Source organism: Tamandua tetradactyla, chromosome 1 (genome assembly GCF_023851605.1).
Source record: "Tamandua tetradactyla isolate mTamTet1 chromosome 1, mTamTet1.pri, whole genome shotgun sequence".
In the NCBI taxonomy this organism is placed as follows: Eukaryota; Metazoa; Chordata; class Mammalia; order Pilosa; family Myrmecophagidae; genus Tamandua; species Tamandua tetradactyla.
The window spans coordinates 61,152,886-61,167,108 of record NC_135327.1 but is presented as its reverse complement, the minus strand read 5'-3'; the positions used below and the strand labels follow the sequence as shown (position 1 = coordinate 61,167,108).

The 14,223-nt window shown below is 60.7% G+C and overlaps 3 protein-coding genes across 12 annotated transcripts in view; 1 reads left to right on the top strand and 2 right to left on the bottom strand.

Annotated features, from left to right (window-relative positions):
• The first annotated feature begins 39 nt into the window (after positions 1 to 39).
• ARFRP1 (ARF related protein 1) lies at positions 40 to 7,076 on the top strand. Of its 7 annotated transcripts, XM_077117500.1 has the most exons (8): positions 46 to 143; positions 1,061 to 1,160; positions 1,409 to 1,496; positions 1,663 to 1,745; positions 4,639 to 4,720; positions 4,879 to 4,949; positions 5,863 to 5,963; positions 6,045 to 6,274. In XM_077117500.1, the coding sequence occupies exons 2-8, from the start codon at positions 1,068 to 1,070 to the stop codon at positions 6,130 to 6,132; spliced, it is 606 nt and encodes a 201-aa protein (XP_076973615.1). In that variant the 5' UTR covers positions 46 to 143; positions 1,061 to 1,067; the 3' UTR covers positions 6,133 to 6,274. The 7 variants fall into 7 exon arrangements, 6 of the variants coding, with proteins under 6 accessions (XP_076973610.1, XP_076973615.1, XP_076973607.1 ...); XR_013158177.1 differs by lacking the exon at positions 6,045 to 6,274 and having other exon boundaries at positions 4,884 to 4,949; XM_077117492.1 differs by lacking the exon at positions 4,879 to 4,949 and having other exon boundaries at positions 46 to 139; positions 6,045 to 7,076.
• On the bottom strand, positions 6,829 to 10,041 carry TNFRSF6B (TNF receptor superfamily member 6b). The gene is given in 5 exon segments (XM_077157160.1): positions 6,829 to 8,961; positions 8,963 to 9,043; positions 9,145 to 9,430; positions 9,518 to 9,584; positions 9,961 to 10,041. Coding segments are annotated over 5 exon segments (720 nt in total). The 3' UTR covers positions 6,829 to 8,756.
• Positions 9,320 to 14,223, bottom strand: part of RTEL1 (regulator of telomere elongation helicase 1) — a 47,065-nt gene continuing 42,161 nt past the window's right edge. Inside the window, exons 29-35 of one of the 4 annotated variants that reach the window (XM_077117484.1) lie at positions 12,416 to 12,620; positions 12,118 to 12,258; positions 11,905 to 12,021; positions 11,455 to 11,667; positions 11,171 to 11,359; positions 10,720 to 11,057; positions 9,321 to 10,620 (exon numbers count right to left, since the gene is read on the bottom strand). In XM_077117484.1, coding sequence (XP_076973599.1) covers positions 10,540 to 10,620; positions 10,720 to 11,057; positions 11,171 to 11,359; positions 11,455 to 11,667; positions 11,905 to 12,021; positions 12,118 to 12,258; positions 12,416 to 12,620 — 1,284 coding nt within the window. In that variant the 3' untranslated portion in view covers positions 9,321 to 10,539. Of the gene's footprint in view, positions 10,621 to 10,719; positions 11,058 to 11,170; positions 11,360 to 11,450; positions 11,668 to 11,904; positions 12,022 to 12,117; positions 12,259 to 12,415; positions 12,621 to 14,223 lie in introns of all 4 variants that reach the window. The other 3 variants (XM_077117489.1, XM_077117488.1, XM_077117490.1) reach the window with 3 other exon arrangements.

Genomic DNA, 14,223 nt, shown 5'->3' with positions numbered 1-14,223 from the left:
GCCGCCGGGGCTCTACGCGGCTCCGCCCTTCCTCTGGCGGCCGGGCCTCGTCCCAGCAGGCGCCGCGCGGGGTTAGGCTCGGGGTCAGCGCGCGTAGGTCCCGGCGGCAGCCGCAGCGGGTCCAAGGCCCGGGGCGGAGGCAGGTGGGCCAGGGACTGTATCGCCGCCGCCTGGAGCCCTCCTGAGGGGCCGCGGCCGCCCTCTGCCCCGAGCGGCGCGGCGCGGACGTGGGGGGTGAGGTCGCGGGAGGGGGCGCCCGCCCAAGGCGAGGGTGTCGCTCGTGGGAGCGTCTGTTAGGCTGTTTGCCCAAGAGTTTGGAAACTCGGTGTCCAAAGTGCGGGACTACCGGGAGACGGACTGTGGGCCTGGGGGGATCTCCTCCGCAGAAGTCTGCCCCCGGCCGGGCCCATCCCCTCTGCCCACCGCCACCTCTAGGTCCACCTCGGGTGGGCTGAGATCGCAGCCTCTCTTGTCGCTGCAAAGCCACCCCTGGAGCTTAGAGAATGGGGAGCCCCACCTCAAAGCCTTCGGTGGCTCCTGCTGCTTAGTGAATCCCTCCTTCTCACACATGCTCAATTTTAAGAACGATCTGGCTGTCCAGACTTGGATATCCAGTTTGGGCAAGTGTGTCCCTGTTCCCTGTGCACGAAGAGCTGAGCACAAGTGGAGCCTTAAGGGGAGGCGGGGCTCAGTGAGCAAGGGGAAGGGGGTGGGGTGAGGATGCAGGGGGGCCTGGAACCGAGTTCACAGTCACTGCTGTGAGTGGAATGGGAGTGGGAGGCAGGAGTGAAGAAGTAGGGGGTGGTCCAGGAAAAGCTGGTGGTGGTGGAGATGGAGAGAAGCCAGACAACTGGGAGAGATTATGGAGGCAGAGCCAGTGGGACTTAGAAATAAAGGGAGTTGGGGTGGGGAATCAGGAGCCACCCTTAAGATCCTGGTTGGAGCTGTCAGCAGGACAAATGGGTACCATTTACCAAGGTGGGGAAACCCGGGGGAGTAAGGAACGGAACGGGTCAAACCACCCCCATGTCTTACTGACTTATCTCTTGGGGTGTCCCAGGGGCAGAATGTATACGCTGCTTTCGGGCCTGTACAAGTACATGTTTCAGAAGGATGAGTACTGCATCCTGATCCTGGGCCTGGACAATGCTGGAAAGACGGTACACGCTTGTTTCTCTTTCCCGTCTCCCCCAGTGTTTCTTCCTTTGGGTTTCTACCTTCAGCTCTACATTCACCATCCAAATGGAATCCAAACCCTGTTAACGCTCACAGGAAGGTCACCCCTAATCTAAGAGTGGAGGTGCTGGCTTGTTTTTTTGAGGAAAGTTTCGAGAAGAGATAGTTGGGAAACGGGCTTGGCAAACTGCTCAGGTCCTTCATCTAACGCAGATCTGTCCTCCCTCCTCAGACCTTTCTGGAGCAGTCAAAAACGCGGTTTAACAAGAACTACAAAGGAATGAGTTTATCCAAGATCACAACCACTGTGGGCCTGAACAGTAAGCCCTTAGGGTATGGGTTTGAGTTGCTGGGGGCGCCAGGATGACCATAGCCGGGCTGGGCCCCCGTCAGGTAGCCCGTGGGGATTTGCTCTGTCAGCAGGGGAGCCAGGATGTGGGGCTTCCAGCGTCAAGATCACGAGCTTCATTCTTTCTCCTCTCCCAGTCGGCACTGTGGACGTGGGAAAAGCTCGTCTCATGTTCTGGGACCTGGGGGGACAGGAAGAACTGCAGTCTCTATGGGACAAGGTAAGGCTTTCTTCAGGGACTCAGGGGCACTCCTGACTGCCCCGCACGCCTTTTCTCTGAAGACAGTATCCATCGTTCCTTTCCTTCCCTCAGGAAGGCCCAGGACCCAGCCTTCTTTCTTTTTTCCCCCCAAAATTGAGGAAGGCCTGGGTTTCTTTCGGTTTAGAGATCTTGTGGCCAATCACCACAGGAAGCAGACAGCAGATGCCTAGGGCCCCATGAGGGTTGCAAAGCCTGTCGGGTGCTGAACTGCAGGGCCTGGGCTCTGGGTGTCCTCCAGTGGGCTCCAGCTCCCTCTCCTGTGTCCCCAGCCTAGGTCACCAGGGCCTGTTCCCCGGGGGTCTTCCCCATACAGGCACTGCCTCTTCCTTTGGCATGGGTTTTGGGCATTTCAAGTCCCACAGTGCAGGACTGAATCCACAAGGGGTGTAGAATCTTTCTTCAGATTTGCCTGGGGTCCAGCAGTGAGCAGGACAGATGCAGCCTCTTCCCTCAGTGGTCCCTTCCCCTCAGGTTGGTGGGGTTGGGGCAGATATGCCTAGTGCTCGTGTGGGGAGCTAAGGCCCAGGCACTGATTTCTGGTTTGACCCCCAGTGCCTGGCACACAGTCACCTTTGCCTGGGCTCCTTTAGAGGTGCCCCCTCCTGCCAGGAGAGCAGGGCAGCAGCTACCGCCTGGGCAGAGGGCACCGCTGCACTGTGGCCCCATGCATTGGACAGAGGCAGACGCCAGCCAAGGGCCTACCTTGTCTGAGCACCAGAGGCACATGGGGCTTATTTCCCCATACCACGCGGGTTCTCACTTAGGTGGAAGCAGGGTGTAGGGTGTGTATACTGGATGAACATCCCAGAAGGGCCAGGGAGATTGCTCAGCAGGAGCTTGGGGTTGAGAATTGCTCCTCATGGTTGACCCAGGTCAGGCCAGGCCGGCCAGGCCTTACATCACCACCTGGACCAGGCCCGGGAAGGGGGGACCTGAGCAAGGTTGCTCTTCGCAGCCTAAGCAGAGCCCAGAGGAGCCAACGACTAGGCTGTCCGCCACACATTTCCCACAGCTGGGCAGCAACGGGACAGCTCAGAAACTGCCAAAGGTCACTGTGCTCCATGCGGCTTTGCCCCTCCCCCACCTCCCGCTGGCCTCGCTTGCTCACCTGGTCTCATAGCTGGACCTGGGCAGCTGATGGGGTCCTGCTCCTGGTTACCAAGCCCCCCTCCTCTGCTTACAGTCTCAGAGAACCAAGTGGAACCCCCATATACCAACCACTCCCATGGGGCACAGCAGCCCTGCCTGCTGCCGCCAGTCAGGGTCAGTTACCATAGCCAGTAGCCTTGCTCCAAGGGCTGTGTAGCTACCTGAGGTGGTGACCCTCCAGCACCCTGGCACACTAGCCATCTTCCTTAAAGGCAGGAAGTTGTCTGCTTGGGCTGGCACAGCCCAGCTCTGGAGTCTCAGCGACCTGTATGGTGGTTTTCTTACAGGTTTGCCAAAAACTGCAAGCATCTGTTGCCACCACAGATGCCCTAGAATTATGGGGTCTGCCGGCTCCCAGGTCTTGCACAGCAAGGTGGCCTATGCATCCCCAGCAGGGCTTGCTTTGCTTCTGGTGGTCTTTTGTGGTTTCCTGTATGTTGGCTAGAGAAGTGACCTTGTGTAGGCCTTTCCTTGAGGCCACCAGATCCTGGGAGGCCCGTCAGGTGTTGAGTTTCTTTCTGGATTGGAAGGTAGAAGATGCCACCAGCTGCCATTTCCTTTGGCGTGTGGGCCTTGGCTTGTTAAACTCCTGCATCTTGTAGCATGGTGGTCAGCAGGCAGGGTGTGCGAGGTGTAGGGTTGGCGTGGGCGCTGAGGGGTCTGCAGGTGTCCCGATCTCTGGGCATTCATGGCTGGCCAGGGCCTGTCTGCCAGGGTTTGCCACTCCTGATGTTCTTTGGGTTGGAATAAAGCGGATGCCCCTGCCAGCAGCTGCACCACATGCTCTGTGCACATGCTGCACCTAGCTAGGGTCTGTTCCTCTTAATTCTCTTGTACAGAGTTGGGCTAGTGCAGTGAGTGGAGGTGTGAGGGCCACTGTCACTATATCTTTTAGGTCAGTGGTTCTCGAGAGGAGACAGTGGAGAGGTCAGGGATGCTGCTGGACTGGTCAGCTGTTCCCAGCAGTGTTGCCCCTCCCAGGTGTGGCTGGCGTTGAGGGCAAGGAATCTGCAGGTCCCCAGGGAGAGAGCCCAGCCTAGTGGGCTACTGGAGGCCCTGACTGCTCGCCACAGCCCATGCACTGCTGTGGATACTGCTCCAGCTGTCAGCGTGCCCCTCTCGGGGCGTGCGGGCCATTCAGCCACTGGCGAGAGGCGACAGTGGCCTGAGCACAGGACTGGCAAGTCCTGTGGAAAAGGTGTTGCCATCACCAGAACTGCTGTGTCTTCGGGACCTGGTCATCTCCACCAGCAGATTTCAGGGACAGGAACTAGGCAGGGATGGAGGCTCTGAGGACTTTCTGTCCACTCGCCCCTCCTCAGTTTCTTCTGCTAGGGTCAGGGGCGGGGGAGCTCCTGCCTGTGCCTGTCCCATCCAGGGGGTGCTATGTCCTCAGCCCCCACCATCATGCTGCCCACACCCCAGCTCTGTGTTGCTTCTGTTGATGGGCAGCTGCTAGCCAGGCAGCGAGCTGTGGAACCCCAGACCCCACTTACTGCCTGCTGTGGGACGCAGGACCCAGGAAGGGGGTGGGGAGGTGCAGGCCTGGTATCCCCGACCTGGACTCATCCAGTGGCATCTGGGATGCACCTCCCCACTCCCCGGAAGTGCCCTAGTCAGGGCTGTTGTGGTTAGGGCTGCCCCTTGGCCCTGGGTGCCAGTGCAGCGCTGATCCCAGCTGGCCCCACTACCTCCTTTCCAGTACTACGCCGAGTGCCATGGCGTCATCTATGTCGTTGACTCCACCGACGAGGAGAGGCTGGCAGAGTCCGAGGGGGCCTTTGGTGAGTGGCAGGAGGCATACCCAGCGTCCACTGAAAAACACCCATGTACCCAGAGCTGGCCTGGGCGGGGGTTGGACCCAGGGGCCGGGGAAGAGAGGAGCCGGAGATGCTGGGCGGCTGGGGCTGGCATGCTCACGCCACCTGCCCACCTTCCCCAGAGAAGATGGTCACCAGTGAGGCACTGGAGGGCGTCCCCATCCTGGTTCTGGCCAACAAGCAGGATGTCGAGGTGAGCCCCTGACCCCTTATGGGTTCCTGGGCATCTCCAGAGGCCTCTGAGCCCCTACCAGGCTGTGTGTGTTGCAGGGAGAAGCAAAGCTCTCTCAACATGTCAAGCCATGTCTGTCCCTGCAGCCCCCGATCCTCCGTACCAACTGCAGGGTTGTGAGCCTCCTGGGTGGGGGAACCCCCAGACCATCTGAGGGCATGACTGGCCTGAACTGGTTGATGGGGGAGGCAGTGCCTTAGGCCATCCACTGGGAGCTGGGGATCAGGTAGAAAACCCTGGAGAAAGGGAAGAGCCCTGGGGCCCAAAAAGAGACCTCCTTTCCGTGGAGCTTGCTTTCACCTACGCAGGGGGAGGGCTAGGGGCTGGCACTGACCAGCACAGCTCCTGGGAACTGGTCACAGTCTCCACTGGACAATGGGCGACCCTGTTGCAGCTGCCACGTGCCACTTGTGGCTGCTGTGGACCCAGCAGTACCTGGTGACTCGCCTGCAGTGCTTTCCAGGTGCACCAGGTTCCCACCTTCTCCGGGCTTCATCCCAGCACTGCAGTCCCGCACACCCTTTGCTTCCCGCATGCCCTTCTGTGCTCAGCTCTGCCTTGGGGGGAAGTGGCCCCTGCAGGGAAGCCCTGAGGGCCTCGTGAGTAGCATGCCCACCACCCCTGCTTGGGGGGGCCTTTGGGACTTGCCCCTTCCCCGCTGTGGCCCTGCCCTCTTCTCCATCTGCAGAGTCCAGGGCAGACAGAGCTGGCGGGCCTGGGTATCCCCTTGGGCCCTCGGTGCTGGCTGCCGGAAGCCTGGGAGCTAGGCCTGGCAGCAAGGGACCGTCTGCGGTCAGTCACGAGCCTGTGCATGGGGTTGGCCAGAGGCTGAGCCCAGCGCTGTGCCCAGCTCCTCACGGCATCCCCTCCACAGACCTGCCTCACCATCCCAGACATCAAGACTGCCTTTGGTGCCTGCGCTTCCAAGATAGGGCGGCGGGACTGCCTGACCCAGGCCTGTTCCGCGCTCACCGGGTGAGTGGTGGGGCCCAGGGGGTTGACAGGGGCTGCCGCGTCTTTGTCGAGCCCCACCTTATGCCCTTGCCACCTCCTCAGCAAAGGGGTGAACGAGGGCATCGAGTGGATGGTGAAGTGCGTCGTGCGCAACGTGCACCGGCCGCCGCGGCAGAGGGACATCACGTAGACGCAGCACACACCCTGGTGGGACACCTTGTCCTCAAGGCTGGGCCGCTCCTTGCCGGCTCCTGGGCCCCCCACTCCTTGGGGTTTGGGGTCTGGTCTGCATCCTTTTCTCTTCTTTCTTTAATTGCTTTTTTTTCCTCTAAGGTGCATTTTTTTCTGTGTCCAGAAAAGCATAGGTGTCTGGGGTCTCCAGCCTTGGGCAATTGGGAGAGCAGGACGGGGGCTGGATTCTGCTCTGTGGGCTCTTGAGAGAGGCAGGGTCATGCATAGGCAGGCTGGCTAGCTCGGGGGAGGGTCTTCTGGCCAGGGGGCTCCTCCAGGCACCCGACTGGGAATGGGGTTTCGGAGCTTCGGAGCAGCCTATGTGGCATGAACCCACAGGCTGTAGCTTCCAGACCGTGAGGCGCCCCTGGGAGCTGTCCCCTCACTTGCTCTGCTGGGGAAACCAGCTGGGGTCCTGGGTTCCCATACAGTCCCCCACCCCCACCCCCACCCAACCTGGCCTCACACCATCTCTACTCCCTTTCCCCTGCAGGCTGGGTGGTGCCCTTGGGGGCACACAGCCCTCTCCAGGCCAGGGGTGGTTGACACAGGTGCCCATCAGGTGATGTCCCAGGTCGTGCCCCTGACCCTACTGTTGGAGTAAGTGGGGTGCTGTCTCCAGGCCCCTGGCTGGCCACGTTTCTTGGTGAGCAGGTTGTTCCCAGAGGTGCCCCCTGTGCCTGGCAGACATGTGCACCTACCACCTGTCTCTTGTCTGCAGACAAAGCACCTGGAAATCTTTCCAGGTTGCTCCTTGGGTTCACCCACCACCTGCCTATGAGTTTGGTCCTCTTGGACCCTATGGGCTGGCCCTGCACTGGGCTGTTACTGGGAGGCTATGTCTGTTGGTGCTGGCAGGAGCAGGTGTGAGGTGTGTACAAAATAAAAATGGGTCTCAGTGGCTCCTGTCCCTCCCTCCTTTGGGCAGGGTGTCCTGTTGGCACAGTGGCCTCAGCATGAGGCCAATACTCTGGCCTCCGGTGCTCTTCCAGGTTGAGGCTGGAGGCAGGGTGATGGGGCATACCCCACCCCACCCCAATATATAGACACACACATAAACACTTCTGGGAAGGGGCCTGGAGAGGAGTTGCTGGGAATGCGGGTGAGTCAGACCTAGGAGCACTAGAGGTTGCATGTATGGGTTGCAGGTGACAGCATCTCATGAGTCAGGGACCACTGAGGTCTCTGCCCCCACCCAGACTTGTCTCACTTCTCTGGGAGTTGCTGCAGCAGCCAGTCGGGGGCTTGGGGCCTGTGGGAGGCCGGGTGTGGGCCTGATGCTTTGTGTCTTACAGGTTACTCAGGAACAGGAAAAGCCCCATATCCCAGAAACCACAGTGGTTGGGGCAGCTTCGGAGCGCTGGGGAAACATCTTGGGAAGCCCTGCTGGGGGGCACAGGCCTGCAGTCCCGTGGTCCCATGACCTCTCTGGGCCCCACTACCCCTGACCCATCCACGTTGGCCTAGACCCCTGGGCAGGACTGGGAGTCCCAGAGGGAGCAGGAGGGACCCTTGGCCACCTGGGAGTGGGGGAAACCACGGCCCTAGATGCTCAGGCAGTCAGCAGCCAGGGCAGTAGAGCCCCTGTGTTCTCATCGCCCTTGGAGATGCCTCAGACTCGGCTAAAGCAAGTATACTAAATGGCTTTATTAAATGTGAACATGGCCGGGGGCTCAGGGCATGGTGGGGAGGAAGTGCTCCTGCACACTGCGCTCTAGTCCCGGTAGCCATGTGGCCCACAGTGCCCTGGCCCCCAAACTGCGCAACTCCACCAGCCACTACTGCAGCTTCAGCTGCAAAGCTGCATGGCCCTTCCCATGCAGAGATGGCCTTCATACCCTCAAGCCCACCAGGGCCTGCTGCAGCCACAGGAGCCTCTGGAAATCCACGAAGCCCATGACTGTGTACTCACACTCCTTGTTCCCTGCGCGGGGTTAGGGCACCGGGTGGGGTCAGGTCCCAGGTGCACCCTGCTCTCGGCTCCCCCTCCCTCCTCGTTGACTGAGTGTGACCTACCTACATATGCCAGGCATTTTCTGGGCCCGGGGTGAGACCTGATCTTAGTGGAGACAGAATGGAAACTTTGCTAGAGTGTGTGGATGCAAAGGAAGAAAAGTCCAGTAAGAGGGCATAGGAGGGTTGGCTGGGGCACTAATCAGAGGCGTGGGACCCAGCCATGAGTATACATGTAGGAGAGCAGACCAGGTGCAGGGGTACCGTCAATGCAAAGGGCCCGGAGTAGGAGCGCACTTGGTGTGTTGGGTGGTCTTGGGAGGGCAAGAGGAAGAGATGAGGGGGCAGGGCCCGAGCATGGAGGCTGGAAGACTTGTCACCATTGCAAGGAGTAAAAAGGGAGCCATCTAGGCACTTGGGCAGTGGGAAAACAGACATGCCGCTTTAAGAGGATCTGCCATCTAGTTACTGTGTGACCTGGGGTAAACCTTCCACCCTGGATCTCAGTTTCCCAACATCACAAGGGAAGCTGCATCATCTGCCTCTCAGGCAGGTGTGGGGGGTGCTGAAGCCCTCTTGCCAAGGCTCCCTGGGTGAGCCACACCCTCACTCCTGACATTCCACTGGCCCTCACAGCGTTAAGGAGGTGAAAGGAAACGTCTTGTGCCCCGAGCTTGGCACGGGCCTGCTTCCCCAGTCCAGAGGCTCACCTGGCTCACTTGACTCCGGGGTGCTGAGCGGGAAGTATGCACAGCTGGTGTGAAGCGCATTGTAGAAGGCAGAGCTGACTTCATCGAGGGCCAAGCCCAGGACTGTGCAGTTACAATGAGATTGAACTGCTAGCTGAGTAACTGCCCGGGAGACACGGCCAGAGCTGCATGTTCTGGTTGGGGGTGCCTGGGGCAGAGCACAGCAGGCTGGAGTCACCAGGCACTAGGAGCATTGGGGTGTGCTTGCTCATGGCCCACGGCTCCCAGCCCAGCCCTTCCCACCATGGGTGGCCCTGGCCTGGACCCACCCACGGAGAGCAGCCACGCCGGCCTTGGGCAGGCAGGGCACATCAGGCAGGCAGAAGCCGGTGGGCGCGTAGAAGCTAGGCCGGCAGCGGCAGGCACAGTTGTGGGTGCTGCTGCATAGCAGCACCTCCTCGTCACAGCTCCCTGCAGTTAATATTGCTGTAGAGGCTGCACACCATGTAGTTCCAGAACTGCATGTAGTGGTGCAGCTGGCACGCACTGCACACCATGTGGCTGCCCCAGAGGCGGGTCCCCTGCATGAAGGTGCCCAGGGGACACTGGCCACATATCAGCCACTCCTGCATCTCATCACGGGAAGGTGGGTGCACCCATTGCAGCCACACACACCGACAGCGCGAGCAGCAGGGTGGGTACCGGATACACACTGGTCCTTTTCGGCGTCCTTATGGAGAATCTCTGCTTGAGCGCATGACTGCAGTCTCTGGGGCACAAGGGGTTGGGCAGGGGTTCATGGATGGCCCCTGCCCTGGTCGAGTCATTGGGCGTGCCGCAGCTCAAGATAATGACCCTGCCCTAACTCTCGCTGCCCATGCACTGCTGCTTGGTGTCACCCTGGCCACTGCTTATATAGGGCAGGGGGCCAGCTGGCCAGCCACAACCCTTAGGAAGTCTCCCATGCAGGAAGGGGTCACGGTGCCCTCCAGATAACAGTGCTGACCCAATTTTCTGCAGTGTCCTGGCCCGCAGCCCCCTTCCCCCACCTTCCATCAACCACCCCAAAGCCCTGTAGGGTCTAGAAGGCAGCTAGACAGGGAACCACCTGCAGGCTCCAATGCCCTCTCTGATGCCCACCCCACCATGGTCTCCCTGTTCAGCTTTCCGAAAGGCGGGGGCTTCACATCTGCCATGAGGTCAGTGAGTGCAGGCAGGGCCTCCATGGCAGGGAGAAAGCTGGGAAAGGACCCTCCACCTCAGATGGGCCCATCACATCCATCTGCTGAGCCAAAGCCAGGATGCACCTGTGCTGGGCACTGCCAGCAGCTTTATTAGAAAGAGCTGCTGGCTCCAGGCAGGTCTGTGGCCCCATGCAGACACCAGCGAGGGCACCCCTCCTGCCAGATCCTGGGCTCAACTGTGAAGGCCCTGGGGTCCAGTCCAGGCCAGGCGCCAGGGAGAGTTCTGGGGAAGTAGCCAGCAGCACACCTGCTGATGCAATGCCACCTCTGGCTTCTCTCAGGCGTGTCGCAGATCCCATGCAGACCAGGCCTCTATCTGCCTGGCTTGTAGGCACTAGGGCCACACTGGGCCAGGATTATGTGTCTGCTGGGCTGTCGGCTGGAGAGATGCTGGTGCCCACCCCACCCACAGGGCATCAAGGAGGCAAGCATCCTAGTTGTGTCTCCAGAGTCAGAGGGTTTCCAGCCAGGCACCTGCCCTCACTGGGGCTCGGGCCAGAAGACCTGTGAGAGGCTCTGCTTCCTGGAGACAGCATGGCAGGCAGGGCAAGTCTTAGAGGTCTGTGGAGACATGGAAGGCGTGCTGGACAGGCTCGTGGGGGAAGGACACCCAGCAAGGAGGGTGCTGTGTCCATGGGGAGCAAGGCTGGGGCTGCCAACCTGGAGGAGACGACGCCAGCAGGTCTGGCAGCGGTGGAAGTCGCAGGCAGGGCACTGGAAGGGCACCTCATTCTCCGCCCCGCACCCCAGGCACCTGGAGCCTCCTGCAGAGGCCACCCGTGAGCACGTGGGCCCTGCTGTCCCATGGCCGAGGGTATGAGGCCAGTCCAGACAGCCCACACAGCCCCACCAGCAAGACATACCCCACTCGGACTCCATGTGGCCACGGGGGGGCATGGGCACCTGGCTGGGCCCCACACCATCAGCCAGCTGCCTGTGGAGGTAGGAGGAGGAAATCTTGCTCTGGACCTTCCCAGATTTCTCAGACAGTGAGGGGCCTGGAGAAAAAGAACGCATTTCTAAGGAGGGCCATGAGGTGCCATGGGGTGCTGTGGAGTGTCATGGGGCTCCCCTGAGATAGGGCAGCAGGCACCCCCAGAGGACACCCTACCTGGCTGGGGCACTGCCATGGCCCCCTGGCCAAGGTCAGCTGGGGTCCCAGGGCCAGTGGGCACGGCCAGGGTCTCCTGTGGGGGTCCCGGAGGCTCTATGTCCCCGCCTGGGGCAGGCAGGCCCGTCAGGTCCATGCACGTCCGCCAGAATTGCTGCTTGTGGTGTGGGCGCACGAACACACCAAATCCTGCAGGGTGGACACTCAGCGGGCAGGTCCCCATGTGGGGCCCTCCCAAGGAAACCCCAACAACCCGCGGACCCCCCACCCCGCCAGCCACTTGCTCTGCAGCAGAGGGAAGTCCTCAGGCCTTGCGGTGGTGAGTGCGGCCACCACGGCCATGGCCTTGTCATAGTCGTCATCCCTCTTGTAGTCTGCCAGTGCCACCAGAAGCTGGCTGCAGCCCGCAGGTCCCAGAGCCCTGCGGGCATCGGCCAGGTAGGTGGCCACAGTAGGTGAACCCCACTTCTCGGGGCCTGGGAGGCTGGCCAGCTCTCCTAGAAGGAGAGGCCAATGACCCTCAGGCTGCCCTATTCTCTTTGGGGATCCTTGAGGGCCCTTCACAATAACTGTCCCCTCACCCCCACAGCCCAGCAGGAAACTGAGGCCAGGATGCCCTCCAGACACTGGGCCCCAGTGCCCTGCTGAACCGTGGCTCAAAGGAAGTCTCTCAGAACTGTGGGAAGCCCCCCATCCCAGGTGCTCTGCAGGGCCCCTGGCCAGGGCTCAGGTACCTGCAATGGGCAGCCAGGTGGCCAGGTGGGGCACCCCCTGATTCAGGTGCTCGGTGGGGTCCAGCTGTCCAGCCGCATCCTCAGAGAGGGTCAGCTTGGGGTCAGGCTTCCTCGTTCCTGAGGAAATGGGTCAGCTCAGGGCCAATTCCCAAAATCCCAGAGGAAAGAAGTGGGTCTGGCGCTCCAATACTCCTCAGACTGTACAGCACTCACCTCTGGGGTTCTGGGCTGACTGTGTCCTCTGCCCCCGGGGAAGGTCTGGCTGGGGGCGGCGGCCACAGCCCTGGCCAATTAGCTGGAGACAGGCTGCATCAAACTGCTGCTTGTGGTGAGGTCGCACAAACTGGTAGAAACCTGTGGAGTGGGGAGGGGTTAGCCCACATCAGGACCTGGTGTCCAGGACTGCTTGCCCAGCACTTTCCCTACGGAGCAGGACTGCCCCCCTTGGGACACTTCCTGATCTGTATGGAGCCCTCTGCCCGGTGCCCTCCACCCTGGGTTGGGGGGGCACCTCGGAGCAGGCCGTGCTTCCCTGGATCCTCGGCAAAGAGCAGCCGCAGTTGGGCCACCAGGGAGGGGAGGTCATCGGAGCTCTTGTAGGCCTGCAGGGCCTGGGTAAAGGTGGTGAAGCTGGCCTGACTCAGCGCCCGCTTCACAGCCGCCATGAACAGCTTGGCCCTGCCCGCTTGCTCCCCCGAGGCCGGCTCCCGCTCCTCCTACAGGACATGCAGCCGGGTGACCATGTCAGCCGTGGTGAGGCCCAGCCATGGGCAGCCATAGGAGCTGGGGCATGGTGGGTGCCTGTACGGCCCAGGGTCTTTGAAGAAGGTCCACGACATGACAGCACCAGACCCCCAGTCCCCACCTGCCGGTCATGTGACCCCAACTCAACCCTCAGTTCCACTGAGACACTGGCAGAACCCACTGCCGCCCTCTGCTCACACCCAGTGGCTCAGCCTCTGGAGAGGCCCCAGCCCAGGGTGCTCAGCAGGGTGGTGACCATGGAGGTCTTTCCTTGGTGACAACCCCTTGTGCACCACACCTCTTGGGAAGCAGCAAGGCCAAGACTGCATCTGCTTTTCCTTCCCCATGCTGGTCTCACGGGCTGAGGGCTTGCATCAGCAGACACTCAGGGACAGGGCCATACCTCACAGCTCCCCCACAACCTGCCGGGCCCCTGCCACTCTGCCCAGAGGGATGACAGCTCACCAGGGCCCTCCCCAATCTCCTCGGGAACAAGAGCAGCGAACCACCCCATACGCTGCCCAGCTCTTCCCAGAAGCCTGGGGCCAGCTAGCGGCAGCAGCTTCTGCAGCTGTCACGAGGCTGCCCCTAATTGCTCCTACGTAGGCTGGGAACAGACACTGCCCACATCAGGCCTGTCGTGTCCACTCCTTGCAAAGAGCACCTGGCCAAGTCCAGAACTGCCCCCAAGACCAGCCCAGGATACCTTCTGCAGAAGGAAATGTCTCCTTCCAAACCCATGACCTGCCACAACCCTGTTAAAAGTGGGGAACTGGAAATCTTATCTCCTGGTGAGAAACCTAGGACTTGCAAAAAACGAAGGCAAAACTCAAGTCCAAATCTAATCCCATGTCTAGAGAGCCCCCGGATTCCATGAAGCATCCCAAACAGTCACGGCCACGCCACCACTGGCCGGGTCCAAAGGTGGGGACAGAAGCCCAGGTTCTCACAGGTACCTGGCGTGGGAAGAACGGGCTGGCGGTGGGGCTGCTGAGTGAAGGGAGACTTAGGGCTCATCCCACATGAGCGACAAGTGTGGGAGACCCCCACCACAGGCCTTTGGGGGTAGGGGAAGGTGCAGAGGTCTCTGGAGGGGCCGGTGCTGAGGCCACCTGGCTCTACTCTCTAGCCTGCGGTGATATCAGCACCAAGGGGCAGATGGGAGATCTGTATATATTTTTGCAACCATTTTTGTGTCTGAAACTACCGCAAGATAAAAAGTTAAAGAAATCTTGGCGGCCTGTCAATCAAATTCCTCGGACACCCAAGGACTAAGACTCTAACCCCCCCCAGGGTGTGGGACCTGCAAACACTATGGACCCAGGTCGGACGGAGCCCAGGGGGTGCTGGGAGCCTGTTGGAGACAGGCCTTGTCTGTAAGATACCTGGAATTCTTTTTAAACATTCCAGCCAAAAAAGGAAAGGCAGGAAGGGTAGCTGTATTGGCACTGCTGTGGTGAGGCTGCTGTGCCCCTCTGCTGTGTGCACAATGATTCCATGACGACATAAGACAGAGGCAGGGGCCAGCACTGCCAGCTTCCATGTGGCATCCCAGAGCCTGGAGGGGTCCACCTG

Bases quoted from the DNA above. Each gene is read 5' to 3' on its own strand.
- ARFRP1 (XM_077117492.1), top strand. From the start codon at position 1,068: ATGTATACGCTGCTTTCGGGCCTGTACAAGTACATGTTTCAGAAGGAT. The intron at 1,746-4,638 runs GTAAGGCTTTCT...CCTCCTTTCCAG, and splicing joins TGCAGTCTCTATGGGACAAG to TACTACGCCGAGTGCCATGG. The intron at 5,964-6,044 runs GTGAGTGGTGGG...CCACCTCCTCAG, and splicing joins GCCTGTTCCGCGCTCACCGG to CAAAGGGGTGAACGAGGGCA.